Source organism: Oreochromis niloticus, linkage group LG1 (genome assembly GCF_001858045.2).
Source record: "Oreochromis niloticus isolate F11D_XX linkage group LG1, O_niloticus_UMD_NMBU, whole genome shotgun sequence".
In the NCBI taxonomy this organism is placed as follows: Eukaryota; Metazoa; Chordata; class Actinopteri; order Cichliformes; family Cichlidae; genus Oreochromis; species Oreochromis niloticus.
In genome coordinates, this window is record NC_031965.2 from 33,885,007 (window position 1) to 33,900,925 (window position 15,919).

General features: G+C 40.8%; 2 protein-coding genes across 3 annotated transcripts; one reads left to right on the forward strand and one right to left on the reverse strand.

Annotated features, from left to right (window-relative positions):
* Positions 1-416: 416 nt before the first annotated feature.
* Positions 417-7,423, reverse strand: mrpl46 (mitochondrial ribosomal protein L46). 2 transcript variants are annotated; one of them, XM_005447703.4, is made up of 4 exons: positions 7,137-7,423; positions 4,053-4,254; positions 3,484-3,654; positions 417-999 (listed from the first exon to the last, which is right to left on the reverse strand). In XM_005447703.4, exons 1-4 carry the CDS (start codon positions 7,410-7,412, stop codon positions 755-757), a joined length of 894 nt encoding a protein of 297 aa, XP_005447760.1. In that variant the 5' UTR covers positions 7,413-7,423; the 3' UTR covers positions 417-754. The 2 variants fall into 2 exon arrangements, with proteins under 2 accessions (XP_005447760.1, XP_003437615.2); XM_003437567.5 differs by having other exon boundaries at positions 417-1,002; positions 7,137-7,422.
* A 462-nt stretch (positions 7,424-7,885) lies between these two features.
* On the forward strand, positions 7,886-15,480 carry mrps11 (mitochondrial ribosomal protein S11). The gene is made up of 6 exons (XM_003437568.5): positions 7,886-8,074; positions 8,263-8,361; positions 12,110-12,208; positions 12,624-12,753; positions 13,597-13,662; positions 14,726-15,480. Exons 1-6 carry the CDS (start codon positions 7,986-7,988, stop codon positions 14,831-14,833), a joined length of 591 nt encoding a protein of 196 aa, XP_003437616.1. The 5' UTR covers positions 7,886-7,985; the 3' UTR covers positions 14,834-15,480.
* The last annotated feature ends 439 nt before the right edge of the window (positions 15,481-15,919 follow it).

The window sequence follows — 15,919 nt, forward strand, 5'->3', positions numbered from 1 at the left end:
AATCAAACAAAGAAAAGGATATTTTCATCTTATTGGTCTGTGTTTAGGTCCGTTCTTTAGAGCATTTCTTTGAGCACAAAATAAGCCAATCCAGATGAGTACTAGTGACAGTTTGGTTTGGAAAATAACTGGTGATTGCAAGACAACCATATTAGATTCATCTCAAATACTGCATCCGGGACATCTCACCATGTTCCAACAGAAAATACATTCAGATTTGTCTGGGGCGTACATGATTTACTTTTGTGAGAATGACCAGTACAAGAAAAAAAAAAAATTCTTGGTGATGGCATGATGTGTACAACAGTAGGCACTGACAACCCACAGATGATGCTAGTGTGCAGCGAGGTGGAACCATGAAGACAGCCAATATCATACATATAGCGTCAGTTTCCATGGTTGTAAATTTACATTACTTTTCCAGCAAATTGCCACCTAGCACCTCCATCCCCATGACATTCCTGATCAGGTAGTATAACTAGTGAAAATTAACTTAAGTAATATCTACCATAAACTTCTTGAAACTTGTCCCAGGCAGATACTCCTAACAGCCAAAAATATCACATAGTCTCTGGACAGCATTACAATCAGGTAGATATTACTTTGTTTCACGTGTGAAAAAACACTTTATTTGTAGAATGAAATATACAGACATGTCACAAGACATTATGAGATACAAGATGACAGATAAGCAATAAAGGTAACTTTCTGGGGCTCATAAATGTAAGTCAGTGTCCCTGTATAACTTTAAGTGTCACAAGTCTAGGATGAAGCGCTCGACCTTCATCATGTACGCTGGTTTGAGGTATTTCTGCAGTTCACTCTTCTTCACCCAGAGAAAAGGAGCTTTTTTGGTTTTGGGAGGGGCACCATCTGCCAGGATAGCTTTGAAGAAGAATACTTTTGTCCCGATTGAGTTCTCCGTCCGAATGGCTTTGGGCAGTTTGTACTTGTACACTCCGCAGGGGGCGTTGCCAAGGAAAGTCGCCTTGAAACCAGCTGCTGCAGGTAGGAAAACAGGCTGTGAGTTCATGCAGATGGAAACAAAAGTGCAGATGTTGCTAACCTTTATGCAGCTTTTAACACTTTCTAATGGTGCCGCTTTATGTTGTCGCATTCTTGTGGATCATCAGTGTTTGACTCCTCTAATTAAAGTGTTACATCACCCTCATATTCTGTTTCTCTTCTCTGCTGCGACAACAACCCACTTTTTAATCTAATATCATGTCGTGTAAATCCCCATGGTCCCTGCTGGCTCAATGTGCAGAGTGAGGCACAACACGGCCATGTTAGAGATTCTCACTGAGTCCAGCTATATTAAAAATGGATCAACTTCTGCTCCTCTAAGACACCTTAAATAAAACCCTCTACCAAATGTTATTGTCAGGGGAATGGCTTAGGAAGTGATTGATGGAGCTGACACATTAATAGCTTGAGAAATGTTGTGAAATGGTTAAATACAGTCAGTCTGTAGACTCTTATTTAAATGCTTTAAAGCTTGGATACACGTTGAGAATCAGACAGTTGATATATTTAATGTGAGGGATCATTACTGGGTGACTGGGAATATTTCTGCCATTAGTCATCAGCTTTCACCTCTCACCCTTAATTTTGGTCAAATCGTCTGCTTATTATTTCCGAAACAGGCTCTAATCTACGGCTGAGATCAGTGGACGTCTTAGCGGAGATGACAGCTCGGGGCCAAGCACTGCTCTACGAGGTGTATGCAAATGAGTTGTCGGAGTGGGGTTTCAGAGGGGATTTACAGTAAACCTCTTGTTGTGGATAATGAATTTATGAATGATCACATCAGATTTTAAAGATCTTTAGGATAAAGCTGGATCATTATAACAAAAGAGATCAGGATGCAAATACAGTAAGAATGCAGCAAATGAAGCATGTGGACAATAATTTTGGATATTAACAGTACCTCAAATGCCCTTAAAATGTGCTTAAATATCCAACACACACTTGCACTTTGGGGTAATTGTTTAAATGTGGAAAGTTCTTAGCTGATAAAAACATATTTAACAAATATCAGCAGATTAATTTGTTTTTGTTTCACTTGCTGTCCAAAAACTGGATCTGTCTTAATACCCACGTGCAATGCTATGAAAAAGTATTTGCCTCCTTCCTGACAAAATCATCAGTCTATAAATCTTACAAACCCATTTCTGAGATGTTGGGACTGCAGTGAACCACTGTGAGTGCCATTATCCACAACTGGAGAAAACCTGGAACAATGGTGAACCTTCCCAGGATTCATTCAGGAGATCGCAAAAGAAACCAGAACAACATCTGAAGAACTGCAGGCCTCACTCGCCTCAACTAAGGTCAGTGTTGATGATTCAACAACAAGAAAGAGACTGTGCAAAAATGTCATCCATGGGAGAGTTCCAAGGAGAAAACTACTGCTGACCAGAAAACCCCACAAAGGCTCGTCTCACATTTGCCAAAGAATAAACCCCATTGTTGAACCCCAAGACTTTTGGGAAAATACTCCCTGGACTGACGAGACAAAAGTTGAACTTTCTGGAAGTTTTGCATCCCATTGCTATGTTGTGAAATGCATTTCATAAAAATGACATATCAACAAACATGGTGGTTGTAGCAGTATGATGGGTCTGTGGACGAGTTGCTGTAACTGATGCAGCCATGCATTCTGCTCTCTGCCAGATATTCCAGAGAACGTTCAACCATCAGTTTATGCCATGAAGCTCAACCCCACTTGGATTATGCGGCAGCACAGTGATTGAGAACACTCCAGCAGGTTTTAGAGCGGTCTAGTCAAAGTCCAGAGTAAAATCAGACTGAGATGCTTTGGCATAATTAAGGCTTTGACCTTGGAATCAGAAATGGGGCAAAGCCTTGTTCACAGCATTTTTTGAATTAAATATGAAAATTTTTTTTCGTCCTTCTTGACATGAGAATAATACTAAAGAGACAAATGTTTCAAATCCCAGAAAACTGTGTGCTTAACTGTACAAGAAATAATGAATTAGACAGGATGTGGGTACCGTGACATGCTCTATCTATAATTAGTGTGATTGGGCTGATATTTGAGAATTAAAATAAGTACTATTTGTTCAGATATTTACAATTTACAATTCATTTCATATTAAAGTGGGCTGCAATTAGCCAAAATATGAAGGCTTTCCAAAAATCATGAAAAGTATTTTCCAACATAAAGCATCAAATATGAAGGGAATTAACCCCGTTTATTAATGGGAAGTTTATCTAATAACACTGTGTTCGTAGTGCTGATGCCTTAGTAATTCTCTGATTTAAACCAGCACTAATTACAGTTTAGAGAAAAATGATTTAATCAGGAAATTGAGGGCAGATTAATGAAAAAAAATGTAGTCATAGACCCATTCAAGTTTGAAGTACACCTGAATTAATTTATAAAATCAATAAAAAGCTGTTAGGAAACTAAATTTGTTAAATAATTCTGGTGCTTAGCAGCCTGAAAACTTAAGTTACCTGGCAGGGAGGTGAGAGCTCTCTCAGCCGTCTGTCGCAGCGTTTCCCCCTCCTGCCACCGAGTCTGAGGCAGCAGCCAGAGCTTCTCATCACCCACTTCCTGCTCGGCCAGAAGAACCAGGGAGTCGGCCAAGCAGCGCTCCGCTGAGGTCAAGTCCTTATCTACATCAGCTAAACCAGAGACAGGAGGTAGTCAGCAGCTTCACAACAGCTCTGTCGTTGTCTGCAAAACTCACACTAACTTTTTAAATGTCACAGGGAGCAAAATGCTAATTTAGAATTCTGGAGCAAATAGATTTTCTGAATATCAAAAAATACATTAAAGGCTATTCACTCTCTGGTAATTTCATTTAAACACAGCTCTGTGAGACTCCTTCAGATAATCTAATTTTCATTCTCATTCTGTTTTACTTGATTAATGATTGGAGCACCACCAAAGGCTGAATACTACAATACATCACATTAAATTACAGACATTTCATCATGCACATTTGCAGTGCTTGAGTATATTTTCATACTGTGTACATGCTGGTCTACTCCTTTACTGATCATACACTGCCTAAACTGACCTCTGACCCTTGGCGCTGGCTGAAAGCTCTTCATTTTCTGCTCCCAGATGTCTTCCAAGTCCTGAGCCATCATTATCTCCTGGTCCCCATGGCTGTCCTCTTCATCTGAATCGTAGTCGTCCGCCTGCTTACGACTCATCCTCTCTGCATCTTCCAGCAGGCGCAGCTCGTGGTCCGACAGAACGCTCTTTTCCAGCTCGATCTGAAAGAATCCAGAAGAGGCCTGTTTCTCAAAAGGACATCTTTCAGTCTGGGCATTGCTGCTGAGTCTCATGTTGTCACGTTTGTTACAACAAAAGTATGAAGCAGAAGAGCTACAGCAGCAAAGGACCGCACAGTGTGTCACTCCTGTCAGCTAACAACAACAAACTGAAGCTACAATTTGCACATGCTCACCAAAATTGGACAACAGAATATCGGAAAAACAATGCCTGGTCTTCAGAAATGCAGCATTTAGATTGTAGGGTCAGAATTTGGCAAACACAACATCAAATATGGATCCATTCAGCTTTGAATCAGCAGTTTAGGTTGATAGTGGTGGTGCAATAGTGTGGGAGCACGTTTTTGAGCATTGCTGCTGACCACATCCATCCCGTTATAACAACAATGTAGCCATCTTCTGATGGCTACTTCCAGCAGGATAACACACCATCACAAAGCTCAAATCATCTCAACCTTTTTTCTTGAACATCACAATGAGTTTTCTTTACTCAAATGGCCTCCACAGTCACCAGATATCAAGCCAATACAGCACCTCAGGGATGTAGTGGAATTTTGGAATAAGGCACCTTTGTTGCCTTATTGGGAAAAAGAGTACCAGTAAAGTAAAACTGCCTGGTGCATGTATATAATATTACAAAGCTGAAGGTTCACATCAAACTTGGCCAAAGTTTGAAATAATGAAGTAAATCTGAGTTAAAATAATCTCAGCAGGCCAAAGGTTCAGGCTTTAGACTACTCTGAACATTTTTTCCTACATTTCCTTATGAAACCATCTGTTATTCAGACAGCACACAACCACCAGACAGTAAACCTCCATCTGCAAACAGAGTGAGAAGAATTTTGAGGTCAGGACTTCTTGAGTTGATTGGTTTGAACTGATTAACCACTGATCGACAAGTTACATTACTTCTGCTTAAAACTTTGCCATTGCCTCTGTTTTAAGTCTATACTTGACATATAACTTTGTTTTTAAATGAGAGCTGTGCAGCTCTTTGATTTGTCTAGATATAATTTGGCCTCCAACAATTATTACAACAAGATAACAGAGACAAAAACGAATACCACCGTGTTCTGCAATAATTTTCTTCCTTTGTGCATACCTTTAAATTAATTCACAAAACTGTGGCAGATCTGAATATTAGTTATCAGTTAAAATTCCAGAAAGAACACTTAAATGAACAAATTTATTAAATAAAAGTCTATGAGTAATTCTGTAAAATAATAATGACCTCAATACTGACAAAACATAACGGTGACGATTCTTGCCACCTCAAATGCCACAACAGAGCGAATAAAATGTGCTAAAATATTTTTTATGACAAAAATGGGGAGCACACTGCTGTGTTTAGCACTTTTGCCGCACAGCAGAGAAGAATCTACCGCCCAGCTGGGGATGTTCTGCATAGAATTTGCATGTTCTCCATATCCATGTTTGGGTTCTTTCCAGCTTCCTCTCATAATCCAAAGACATGGATGTTAGGTTAACTGGTGGTTATAAACTGGTTGGTGGATCATTCCATCTCAAATCATCAAATTTTCTGTTTGACCGAAAATAAAAGCACTTAGGCATGCAGACTGCTTCTACTAACATTTGTAAAAGAACAGGTCGTTCTTAGGAGCTCAGTGAAGTGTGTTACTGTGATACGTTTGGCCACTGACAGGAGAATGGTTTTCGTCTGACTGCATTGTGCCAAGTGTACAGTTTGGGGGATTATGGTGTGGGGCTTGGCTTCAGCATACCAAGATATTTTGGACAATTTCACACTCCCAACTTTGTAGCAACAGTTTGGGGATGCCCACTTACTGTTCCAACACGACTGTGCACCAGTGCACAAAGCCAGGTCCATAAAGACAGAAGAATATGGCTGGTGTGGAAGAACTTGACTGGCCTGCACAGAGTCCGGATATAAAGTGAAAACTTCAGGCTTTTACCTTTAATAGTTTTTGAGATACTCATGTTCAAATATTGCCTCCGATTTCAAAATGCCAAATAACATGTGAGTGAGTGGCCTGACCATTTTTCAGATTTTAATATCCATACATCCATTTTCTTTTCCTTATCCAATTTTTTTTTTTTCTTTCAGCTGCCGCCTTCAGAGGTTGCCACAATGGATCATCAGCTCCCATCTCACCCGGTCCCTTGCAGCCTCCTCTGTCACACCAGCCATCTATATGTCTGTCCTCTTTCACTACATTCATGAACCTCCTCTGAGTTCTTCCTCTTTCCCTCCTGCCTGCCAGTTCCATCTTCAAAATCCTTTGCCCATAGTATCAACTATTCCTCCTCTGAAAATGTCCAAACCATCCCCACCTTACCTTTCTATCTTTTGCCTCCAAACTCCTCAACCTGAGCTGTCCCTCTGATGTATTCATTTCTAATCTTGTCCATCCTGGTCAATCCCAATGAAAATCCACCACCTCCAAACATATATCATATCAGGTTTCACCTTCCCTTTCACTATTGCTGCTAACTTATTATAAATCACCCCTGACACTCGTGTCCATCCAATCCATCCTGCCTGCACTCTCTTCTTCAAAAACTTATTTTCTGATATCCACAAACATATTTATATAAATGTTTTGTTAGGACAGCCCAGTTTTCATCTTGCAGGACTGTCTTGCACCGCATCGTGTATCACAAAATAACTGGACTCTATATTCTCACTGCTAGCCTTGATATAGTGATAGCTGTGAAATATAAATTCTAACATCTCCCAAGCGTCATATATTTCTGCCTAGAACCAACATGTGATTTTTCTTCAAATGACCGCATGTGCTTTGTGAAAGCTAAGAAAAACAAAACAAAAACAGTTTACTCTTTTCACTCATAGTCTTCAGCCCTTCCATGATACGGAGACCCACCTGGTGAAGCATCTGTTTGAACTGTTGCTCGATAGGACTGCAGTCCGCTGAGATGACCGGCAGCCTTTGCAGATACACCGCTGCCACCAGAGTCCATGGTGAATTTGCTCTTTCCGCCGCTTCATTGATCTGAAAAGCCGCACGGCAAACAGTAGCGCTGGAAAACTGACGGAAGCCCGTGTTTCCGACGGGAGATCTGCTGAAACGAGACAGAAACTGTAGGAGAGGCCGACTTGTCATTCTTCCACAGGGCGCAGCCATCTTTTTCTGTTGCATTCAATGTACAAGCAAAGAAATAATAAATAAACACCAACATTAGCAAATGCTAATTAAAACAAAATGGAAGTAGGGTTCTTTACGTAATTTCTCTGCTGTTAGTAGTTTATAGAGCAATTATATTATTTATTGTGATTCAAGTAAAACGCTCCAATGTTTTGTTGACGAAGATACGTTTTTATTAAACACAAAATGGCATAATATCGAGGGTTTTTCAAGTACTTGAAAGCACCATTTCCGTCCTCGACCCACAATTCTATGCGGGAAAACGGACGATCTATTTACCCATAACTGTGGGTGTGAAATGAAATTAATATATTAAAAAAAACCAATAATACGCCACTTATACAGCCACATTAAAATATTATCATTATATCTTAATTAAATTAAAGCAGTTTATAAGCAATGTATAAGTGAAGCTTCTACATATATTATTTTTTTGAATGTGACGCCACCCCCGCACACCTCCTTGGGTGTTACTGGTCTGGTCTGGATTGCTCCTTCAATGTCACGTTTGTTGTGTGTAAAATTATTTAACGTCTGGCTGCAAGATTGTGTATAAGTGTGTGGAACATGAAGAAATTTAGCTGTATATTGTTTAGTTCACTGAGTACCGTATGTCGACAGTTGTCTGCCCCTCTAAACGGAAGTACAGCCTCTCTGTAAGTGCTTTATGGCTATGTTTTCTTAGCATTTATGTTAGCTAACGGCTAGTTCTAGGCTGTAGAATTTTGATAACACATAGTATTTTAGATGACACCTTTATAATCATGATAAAAATATCAATAGCAGATTATGTTTAATATGACAGGTTTATAAAGTCGTTGCTAATTAAATTGTGTGCGTACAGATGTGGAAGCAGAGCGTTGCAGCGGACAGTATGCAGCAGTGCTGTCAGGCATCAGGAAAAAGAAGCATCCTCCAGCGCAGAGACTGCGAAGGACTTCAGGTTAGGCACAAATGTACATGCAAATGAAATGAAACAACATTAAGTCTTAGCAAGGTGTGCCAAAATGTACAGCTCAAACTGCTCCAACGCGCTTCTTCAACTCTTCTGGAGGGATGCACCATCATTTTTCCAGGAAGATATTGCGCACTTAGTTTATTTGAGAGCAACGAAGAACGCCCGAAAAGTTGACAGGCGTTTTACGTTTTATCTGGGTTGACTGCAAAATATATTGTGGATGGGGCATTTTGACATCCTGGAGAAAACTGATACCATTAGGATGGAAAGAAGTTTGTATACTGATTTGCAGTAACTCTGTCTCTAGATGGCCCATCCAAGAGACAAGAAACAAAACAAGCAAACAAATAAGTGACCGCAATAAATAAATATATAAATATATATATATAGATATATACACATATGAGGAGACAGAGCATCTCCTTGGTAGATCCCGCACTTGAGTAGTCACACTCACTCCTTTCCCCTATGCTGCTTCCCTCTCATATGAAAGAGAGTGAAGGTAGTCAAAACTGAGGGGATCGAGCTACCAGAAGGCAACATTGCAGACATAGAGGACAGTTACAAGTACCTGGGGATCCCGCAGGCGAATGGGAACCATGAAGAGGTCGCTAGGAAAGCTGCAACCACCAAGTACCTGCAGAGGGTCAGGCAAGTCCTGAGGAGTCAGCTGAACGATAAGAACAAGATCCGGGCTATCAACACCTACGCCCTACCCGTGATCAGGTACCCAGCTGGTATAATAAGTTGGCCAAAGGAGGAGATAGAAGCCACTGACATAAAGACAAGAAAGCTCCTTACCATGCATGGAGGGTTTCACCCCAAGTCCAGCACCCTGAGGCTGTACGCTAAGCGGAAGGAAGGGGGCCGGGGACTGGTGAGTGTCAGCACCACAGTCCAGGATGAGACAACGAACATCCAAGAATACATTGGGAAGATGGCCCCAACTCACCGAGTGCTCAGTGAATACCTCAGGCAGCAGAAACCCAAGAAAGAGGAGGGAGACGAGGAACCATCATGGAAGGACAGGCCCCTGCACGGTATGTACCACCGGCAGATATAGGAGGTGGCTGATATCCAGAAATCCTACCAGTGGCTGGACAAAGCTGGACTGAAAGACAGCACAGAGGCACTAATCATGGCAGCACAAGAACAAGCTCTGAGTACAAGATCCATAGAGGCTGGGGTCTATCACACCAGGCAAGACCCCAGGTGCAGGCTGTGTAAAGATGCCCCTGAGACAATCCAGAACATAACAGCAGGGTGCAAGATGCTAGCAGGCAGGGCATACATGGAACGCCATAACCAAGTGGCCGGCATAGTATACAGAAACATCTGTGCCGAATATGGCCTGGAAGTTCCGAGGTCAAAATGGGAGACGCCCCCAAGGGTGGTGGAGAATGACCGAGCTAAGATCCTGTGGGACTTCCAGATACAGACGGACAAAATGGTGGTGGCTAACCAACCGGACATAGTGGTGGTAGACAAACAGAAGAAGACGGCCGTAGTGATCGATGTAGTGGTCCCGAATGACAGCAACATCAGAAAGAAGGAACACGAGAAGCTGGAGAAATACCAAGGGCTCAGAGAAGAGCTCGAGAGGATGTGGAGGGTGAAGGTAACGGTGGTCCCCGTGGTAATCGGAGCATTAGGTGCGGTGACTCCCAAGCTAGGCGAGTGGCTCCAGCAGATCCCGGGAACAACATCGGAGATCTCTGTCCAGAAGAGCACAGTCCTGGGAACAGCTAAGATACTGCGCAGGACCCTCAAGCTCCCAGGCCTCTGGTAGAGGACCCGAGCTTGAAGGATAAACCGCCCGCAGGGGCGTGCTGGGTGTGGTATATACACATATGAGAAAGAGACATATACATACACTTGTGTCTGGCCACAAACCTCATTCTTCTCATTCTTAGCTCAGTTCAGTGGATGCATCTGTTCTTCTACCAGGGTCAGCTCATTGTGTCTGTACTGCTCACTTTTTTGCATTGTGCTATGGCCTCTGGATCTCCAATTGAATTGATGGAATGCACTCTTGGTCTCGCTATATACATAAACACTTTTTTAAATGTAATTGGTAGAAAATAGCACAGTAGTCACACTCGCTCCTTTCCCCCTATGCTGCTGAGGCTTTTAGTCTCTCCCAAATTCAGCTGGGTATCCTTGCTAAAGTACTTCCAAAATGAAGTAAACAAATGGAAGTTTGTTTAGCAAATGGTACATTCAGCTGCTCCCTTATTTCCCAAGGAGTCGCTACGGCAGATGGATCCACATATTTGATTTGGCACAGATTTTTATGCCGGATGCCCTTTCTGACACAACCCTGCCATTTATGCAAACTTTTGGTCTCCTGCAGCACGACATGCGTCTCCTCCTGGAATTGAACCGGGGAGCTTTCACGTGTAAGGTGAATGTGTTAATGGAATGGAGCCAGCTGGAAATTGGTTTGGCAAATGAAAGAGGAAAAAATGAGAGGGAGACATTCCTCACCTGTCACTTAATGGAAACTGCCATCTGAAAGTTATTTTGTTAGTTGGTTATAAAATATAAAATCAGTTTCGATTTTTTTTTCTTCTGTTTTTTTTGTGTGTGTCACACTGTTTTCCGGGGTCTGTAATTTGATAATCTGAGCAAAAGGAGAGTTAAATCAAATTGTGATAATATAACAAAGCCCCCCTGGATGTCCTCACTGTTCAGCAGTCAGCAATTCAGGTTTCATCTTTAATTTAATATCCCAGTGTCACAAAATAGATTGTGACATTTTACTAGTCCCAATCTATTTTGAATACTCAGTAATATATTATGGATATATGAAATCATTTTTCAGTTTGAATATTTGACATCAAAAGAAGAACTTGTAAAATCCTAATCTTACTGCTAGTGGGGTATGGACTAATTGGCACAAACCATGTATATCGAGGGGGGGGGGCACAGCTGTAAGAGGCTGATGGGGTGTTGTTTGTGAATGTCATAACTCAAAAAGAAAGTCACCTAGGAATTTCAAACTGATACCATAGGCATAGCTGCTAAGGTCCAAATCTCCATGACCTTGAACTCAAGGTCAAAGGTCAAGTTTTCTGAAAAGCTTGTGAACACAATAAATTGAGAAGGATGTTACCTAGGATTTTCATAGCTGCATCTATTAGGAGGTTGAGTGGTATGTTTTTGTTTCATTTTTTAATGCATTGACCACTACTTTATCTCCTGCAGCACAAAAAAAATATTAGCTGCTTGTTCTTGCTAATGCGGCTTGTATTGACATTTCCAGTCACACAAAAAAGTTGTATTTATTTTTTTTCCCTTTCTCATTGCTATTCCTAACACATGTGCACCACAGTCGTCAAATCTGCGCCCTGTCAACCACAATTTCCAACACTGTTTACTGATGACTTTCATGTAGATTTAAATGTTCATTGTCTGCTTGAGCGGTCTTTATGACTGAAGCTTCAGTGATGTGTACTCAATCCTTTCCTTCCACCATCTTAATACAAACCCTGAATTAACAGGGTTTTTCATACATGTCCCAGAGCATGACTGTATTGCTTACCTTTATCATGTGGTGCATTGATGTGAAAGAATGCTTGTCTTCATTCATTTATTCATGTTTTCTCTTTAATTTAACACCTGTCAGCATCATGTTTCACTGCCTACTGTCAGCAAACTAAGCTCCATTGAATAGAAGCACAGCCTGCTGCAGTATTATGATTAATGGCTAATCTTTGTTTTAATCCTACAGCTATTTACCTCCACTGCCTGGACATGACAGCGCACTGAGATGGGGCGGGAAGAAGTTTGAAGACTTACCAATTGTTCACATTAAAGCTACATACAACAAGTAAGTGAAAGCAAACTCTTACATTTGGCTTTTTAATAGTCGTATTTTGACAGGATCAAATTGTCTTTGTTGCAATGTAAGTGTCAGAAAATATCTCTTAAAGCATATTCAAGATTCAGTCAGCACTTTCATTATTTTAGTCTTTCCTCTTTGTAATTTCAGACCCATTTGCCGTAGTGTTCTGATTTTATTAAGTAACCATGAAACCTGCTTTTAGAGGGAAAATTGCTAGTTGGATCTGTTATCATAATTCAGTGAAATCAGATGTTCTGCTATGATTTAAATTTCCTATTAACAGCTGTGGTGGCCATTGCTAAAAGCCACATATTAGCTAGAGTTCACGACTGCTGATTTGTCCTCACTGTAAAAATGCCCGGCGGTTTGCGACCCAGTAACTCGCTGTGTTCTCTACCAGCACTCACATCCAGCTAACAGACAGCGCAGGGCAGTCCGTGGTGAGGACATCCTGCGGAACAGAAGGTTTCAAAAATATCAAGAAGTCGACGCCGATCGCTGCTCAGACTGCGGGCATCTCTGCTGCTGCGGTGAGTTCGATACAACACAACGCTGGGCCACCTCGTTATCCCTGCATAAGATTGTTCCAATTAAATTAAAATTAGAGACTACAGCATCTGCTGCTTCTCCACTTTGTGCAGCAACACTTAATTCATGAATATTAAATGTTTGCTGTAAACAAACTGGCTTCTCTCAGGATTTTATAAAGGCTGCAGGCTAACAAAGTTATGGTCAGACAGATTTTCTTTTTCATTTGTTGTAATCAGCATAGTTGATAAATTAAGTTTTATTATAATGCTGCCATATTCAGTAGAGTTAAATTATACTTTCCTCTCATCAGTTTTTAAATGTTTTTGCTACAATTGAAAATTAAAAGTTGCTGAACACTTTTATTAAGAGTCTTTTCTACTGGTTTTGAGGGGTGGATATCTTAAAGAATAATTCTTGTTTACCTCTTAGTCAATTAAGCCTCTTTGTATACATACCTAAAACTAACAGTGGAATACCTCTATGCACTGGTTACTTTCTCTTGTAATGGCTGCTAAGCCACGAAACTGTCACAAAGTAATGAAAGCTGCAGTCACTGCTTGTTGAAGTCGATCTTAAGACTCTAGTGAATGGCATTAATTGGAGACCTGCTTATTCTGAACATGTTAGAAGTGGCAAAGCAGAGAAAAAGCCATGGATTCAGAGCAATGGTGTGTCTAAAGCTCTAAAGCTCCTCAACTGTGTTTTAGTCAAGATTACTAATCACATCTATTAGCCTCAGAACCAGGAGAGGATTTCATTTGTTGGCTTTATTGGACTTTTCTGAACACCGGAGTCAAAGGGATGCTGTTCATCTCAGATTTTTCTTCTGTCCATCTGCACAGAAAGCCACAGCCAAAGGAGTTAGCTTTGTGCGTGTTGTGGTCAAAGGTCTTGGTCCCGGGCGTTTGGTGAGTAGTTTCTATAAAGAAATATTTAAATCTATTCCAGATAAAACTACAATTTATTTTTAATTAGTGTTATTATTTTTGTAGCTTGTTGTTTGGTCTGTCTTCAGACTGAAGACAGTTAACAGGGATGGAGCCTCATTAAAACAGCCTATTTAAAAAATTGTTTTGGCTTAGTAAATGATAAACTTGTACTCGTACTTTAGTTTGGTATCGAAATTTGTCATATTTCTGTTAAAGGCAAGCATACAGTCATAACCCAATAAGACAAAAGAGTTGGCTTATTTTCAGACAGTTGGACAGGCAAACATGTGAAACTGAAACTTCTTAATATTATATGTAATTTTACCAACATACTGTAACATTACATAGATCCTTAACCTCTGAAGCAAGTTCTCTGATGGCTGTGTAGAAAACATTGATTGTTTGGTCAGTATGCTCCCATCTGTCGGCTTTCTCAGTGGGGTGAGAAATTGCTGATGTTATTTTCACAAGTAGAAAAATGCTACACTGACAGCTCACCAGGTCCCATCTATTGTTTTTTGCAATCGGAGGAGCAGCCTACCTGTGAATTTGCACTCAGCCTGAGTGCTGAGTAATGTTTATATTCATTGTGCTCCAAACTCAAAGACATCATGTTAAAGTTATTGGTACGAGTGCATTTTGCTTAAATGTGCACGAGATTGACTTTTTCCTTTTGATTAATCTCATTTTAAAATAAAATGTCTTTTATTTGTGTTACCTGTTCATTATGTTACCTTATCTGCACTGTTTGAAGAAGGCTTTAAAAAAATAAATCAAGGAACCATTTGTATGAAGAAGGAAAATTTACTGCAGGATAACAGGATGAAAATGAAACTAGTTTTGTGTTTTGTTCTGCTGACCCTGTTCTGTGCCGATATGCGAGTGGGCGGTCAATACCAGCAAACCTGTCACAGCATGAAGAAGTGGTCCTCTAATTATTTCCAGACTTGTCATAATGAGGATAATTTAAGGAGCTGCAGACATGTTGATCTGTTCCCATTAGCTTTCTTAATGAATGAATGCATTTTTCTCTGCTCTGCAGTCTGCAATCAAAGGCCTGACAATGGGAGGCCTGGAGGTGGTATCTATCACTGACAACACCCCCGTGCCACACAATGGATGCCGCCCACGGAAAGCCAGAAGGATGTGATCTTTGTGTGCCAGAATGCACTGCGACAGGAGGAAGCTTTTGTGTTGAATTATGCTAATAAAGAGTTTTGTTGTGTAGCTTTTTTGGCTCTGAGCTGACCTTACAAAAAGCGTTTTGGGGAAATAATTGCAGATGGGTGTTATTAATGAGCAGAGAACAGGCTTCTCAGTCCTCTGCTGCTACTGTTGGCAGATGAATAAACCTTCATTCTCACTGCAGGCGCTTTTATGTTCATTAGTAGACTGATGTTTGTACACAGCACAGAAAAGGCTCTGCGTGGGAACAACTAGTAGCCACGGGAACTCTTGATCCTGACTATGCTACACAGCTGAACCTACAGGGCTGCAGATTGATGCAAGATTGCCCAAGTTTAACCTTCTTGTGTGCCTTTTTATATTGTCAACTTTCAGCACATTAGACAGTCACACATCTTTTTAACATGATAAAAATACAACAGTCTCCTCTCTTCCCCCCTTCACCCTTTTCTTTACATTTTGCTAGGAAAATGGGAAATTTTTTAAAACATGCAAGTATACATGTGAATACAGGATTTAAGGCACAAACAGAGTTTCTATCATTCTAATGAGCTTGAAAGTCAATATTTGATATGACCACCTTTATTCTTCAACCTAACCTGAACTCTCCAAGCCAACCTTGTCATTTCTTTAAGGAGCCGTCAGGAACAGTTTCCCAGGCTTCTTGAAGGACACCCAACATTCTTCCTTTGTTGATGGCTGACTTTTGTTTCCTTCTCTGTAAAGATGATCCCACATTGCTTGAACAGTGTTGAGACCCAGGCTCCAGGAGGCCAGTCCATGACTCAATAGTTCTCCACTGTGTTTTTTCCATGCATGTATGGCTTTTATTGCATTGGCAGTGTGTTTGAGGTCATTGTCATTCTGCAAAACTGGAGCCATTGCCAGTCAGATGCTTTCCAGATGCCTTAAATGCTGGATAGAAATCTGACCGTAGCTTTCTGCATACATGCTGACAGTGATTTGAACCAAAAATTTCAAATTTATTTTGGTCACTCCATAAGACCTGCTGCCAGTCCAGTTCTTGTGTAATTTGGCATACCTCTGCCTT

Excerpts from the sequence above, each read along its gene's own strand:
- mrpl46 (XM_003437567.5), bottom strand. The coding sequence starts at position 7,412 with ATGCAACAGAAAAAGATGGCTGCGCCCTGTGGAAGAATGACAAGTCGG. Across the intron at positions 3,655-4,052 it reads GCCAGCGCCAAGGGTCAGAG|CTGATGTAGATAAGGACTTG; the intron begins GTCAGTTTAGGC and ends TCTCTGGTTTAG. Across the intron at positions 1,003-3,483 it reads AGCTCTCACCTCCCTGCCAG|CAGCTGGTTTCAAGGCGACT; the intron begins GTAACTTAAGTT and ends TCCTACCTGCAG.
- mrps11 (XM_003437568.5), top strand. The coding sequence starts at position 7,986 with ATGAAGAAATTTAGCTGTATATTGTTTAGTTCACTGAGTACCGTATGT. Across the intron at positions 8,075-8,262 it reads AACGGAAGTACAGCCTCTCT|ATGTGGAAGCAGAGCGTTGC; the intron begins GTAAGTGCTTTA and ends GTGTGCGTACAG. Across the intron at positions 13,663-14,725 it reads GTCTTGGTCCCGGGCGTTTG|TCTGCAATCAAAGGCCTGAC; the intron begins GTGAGTAGTTTC and ends TCTGCTCTGCAG.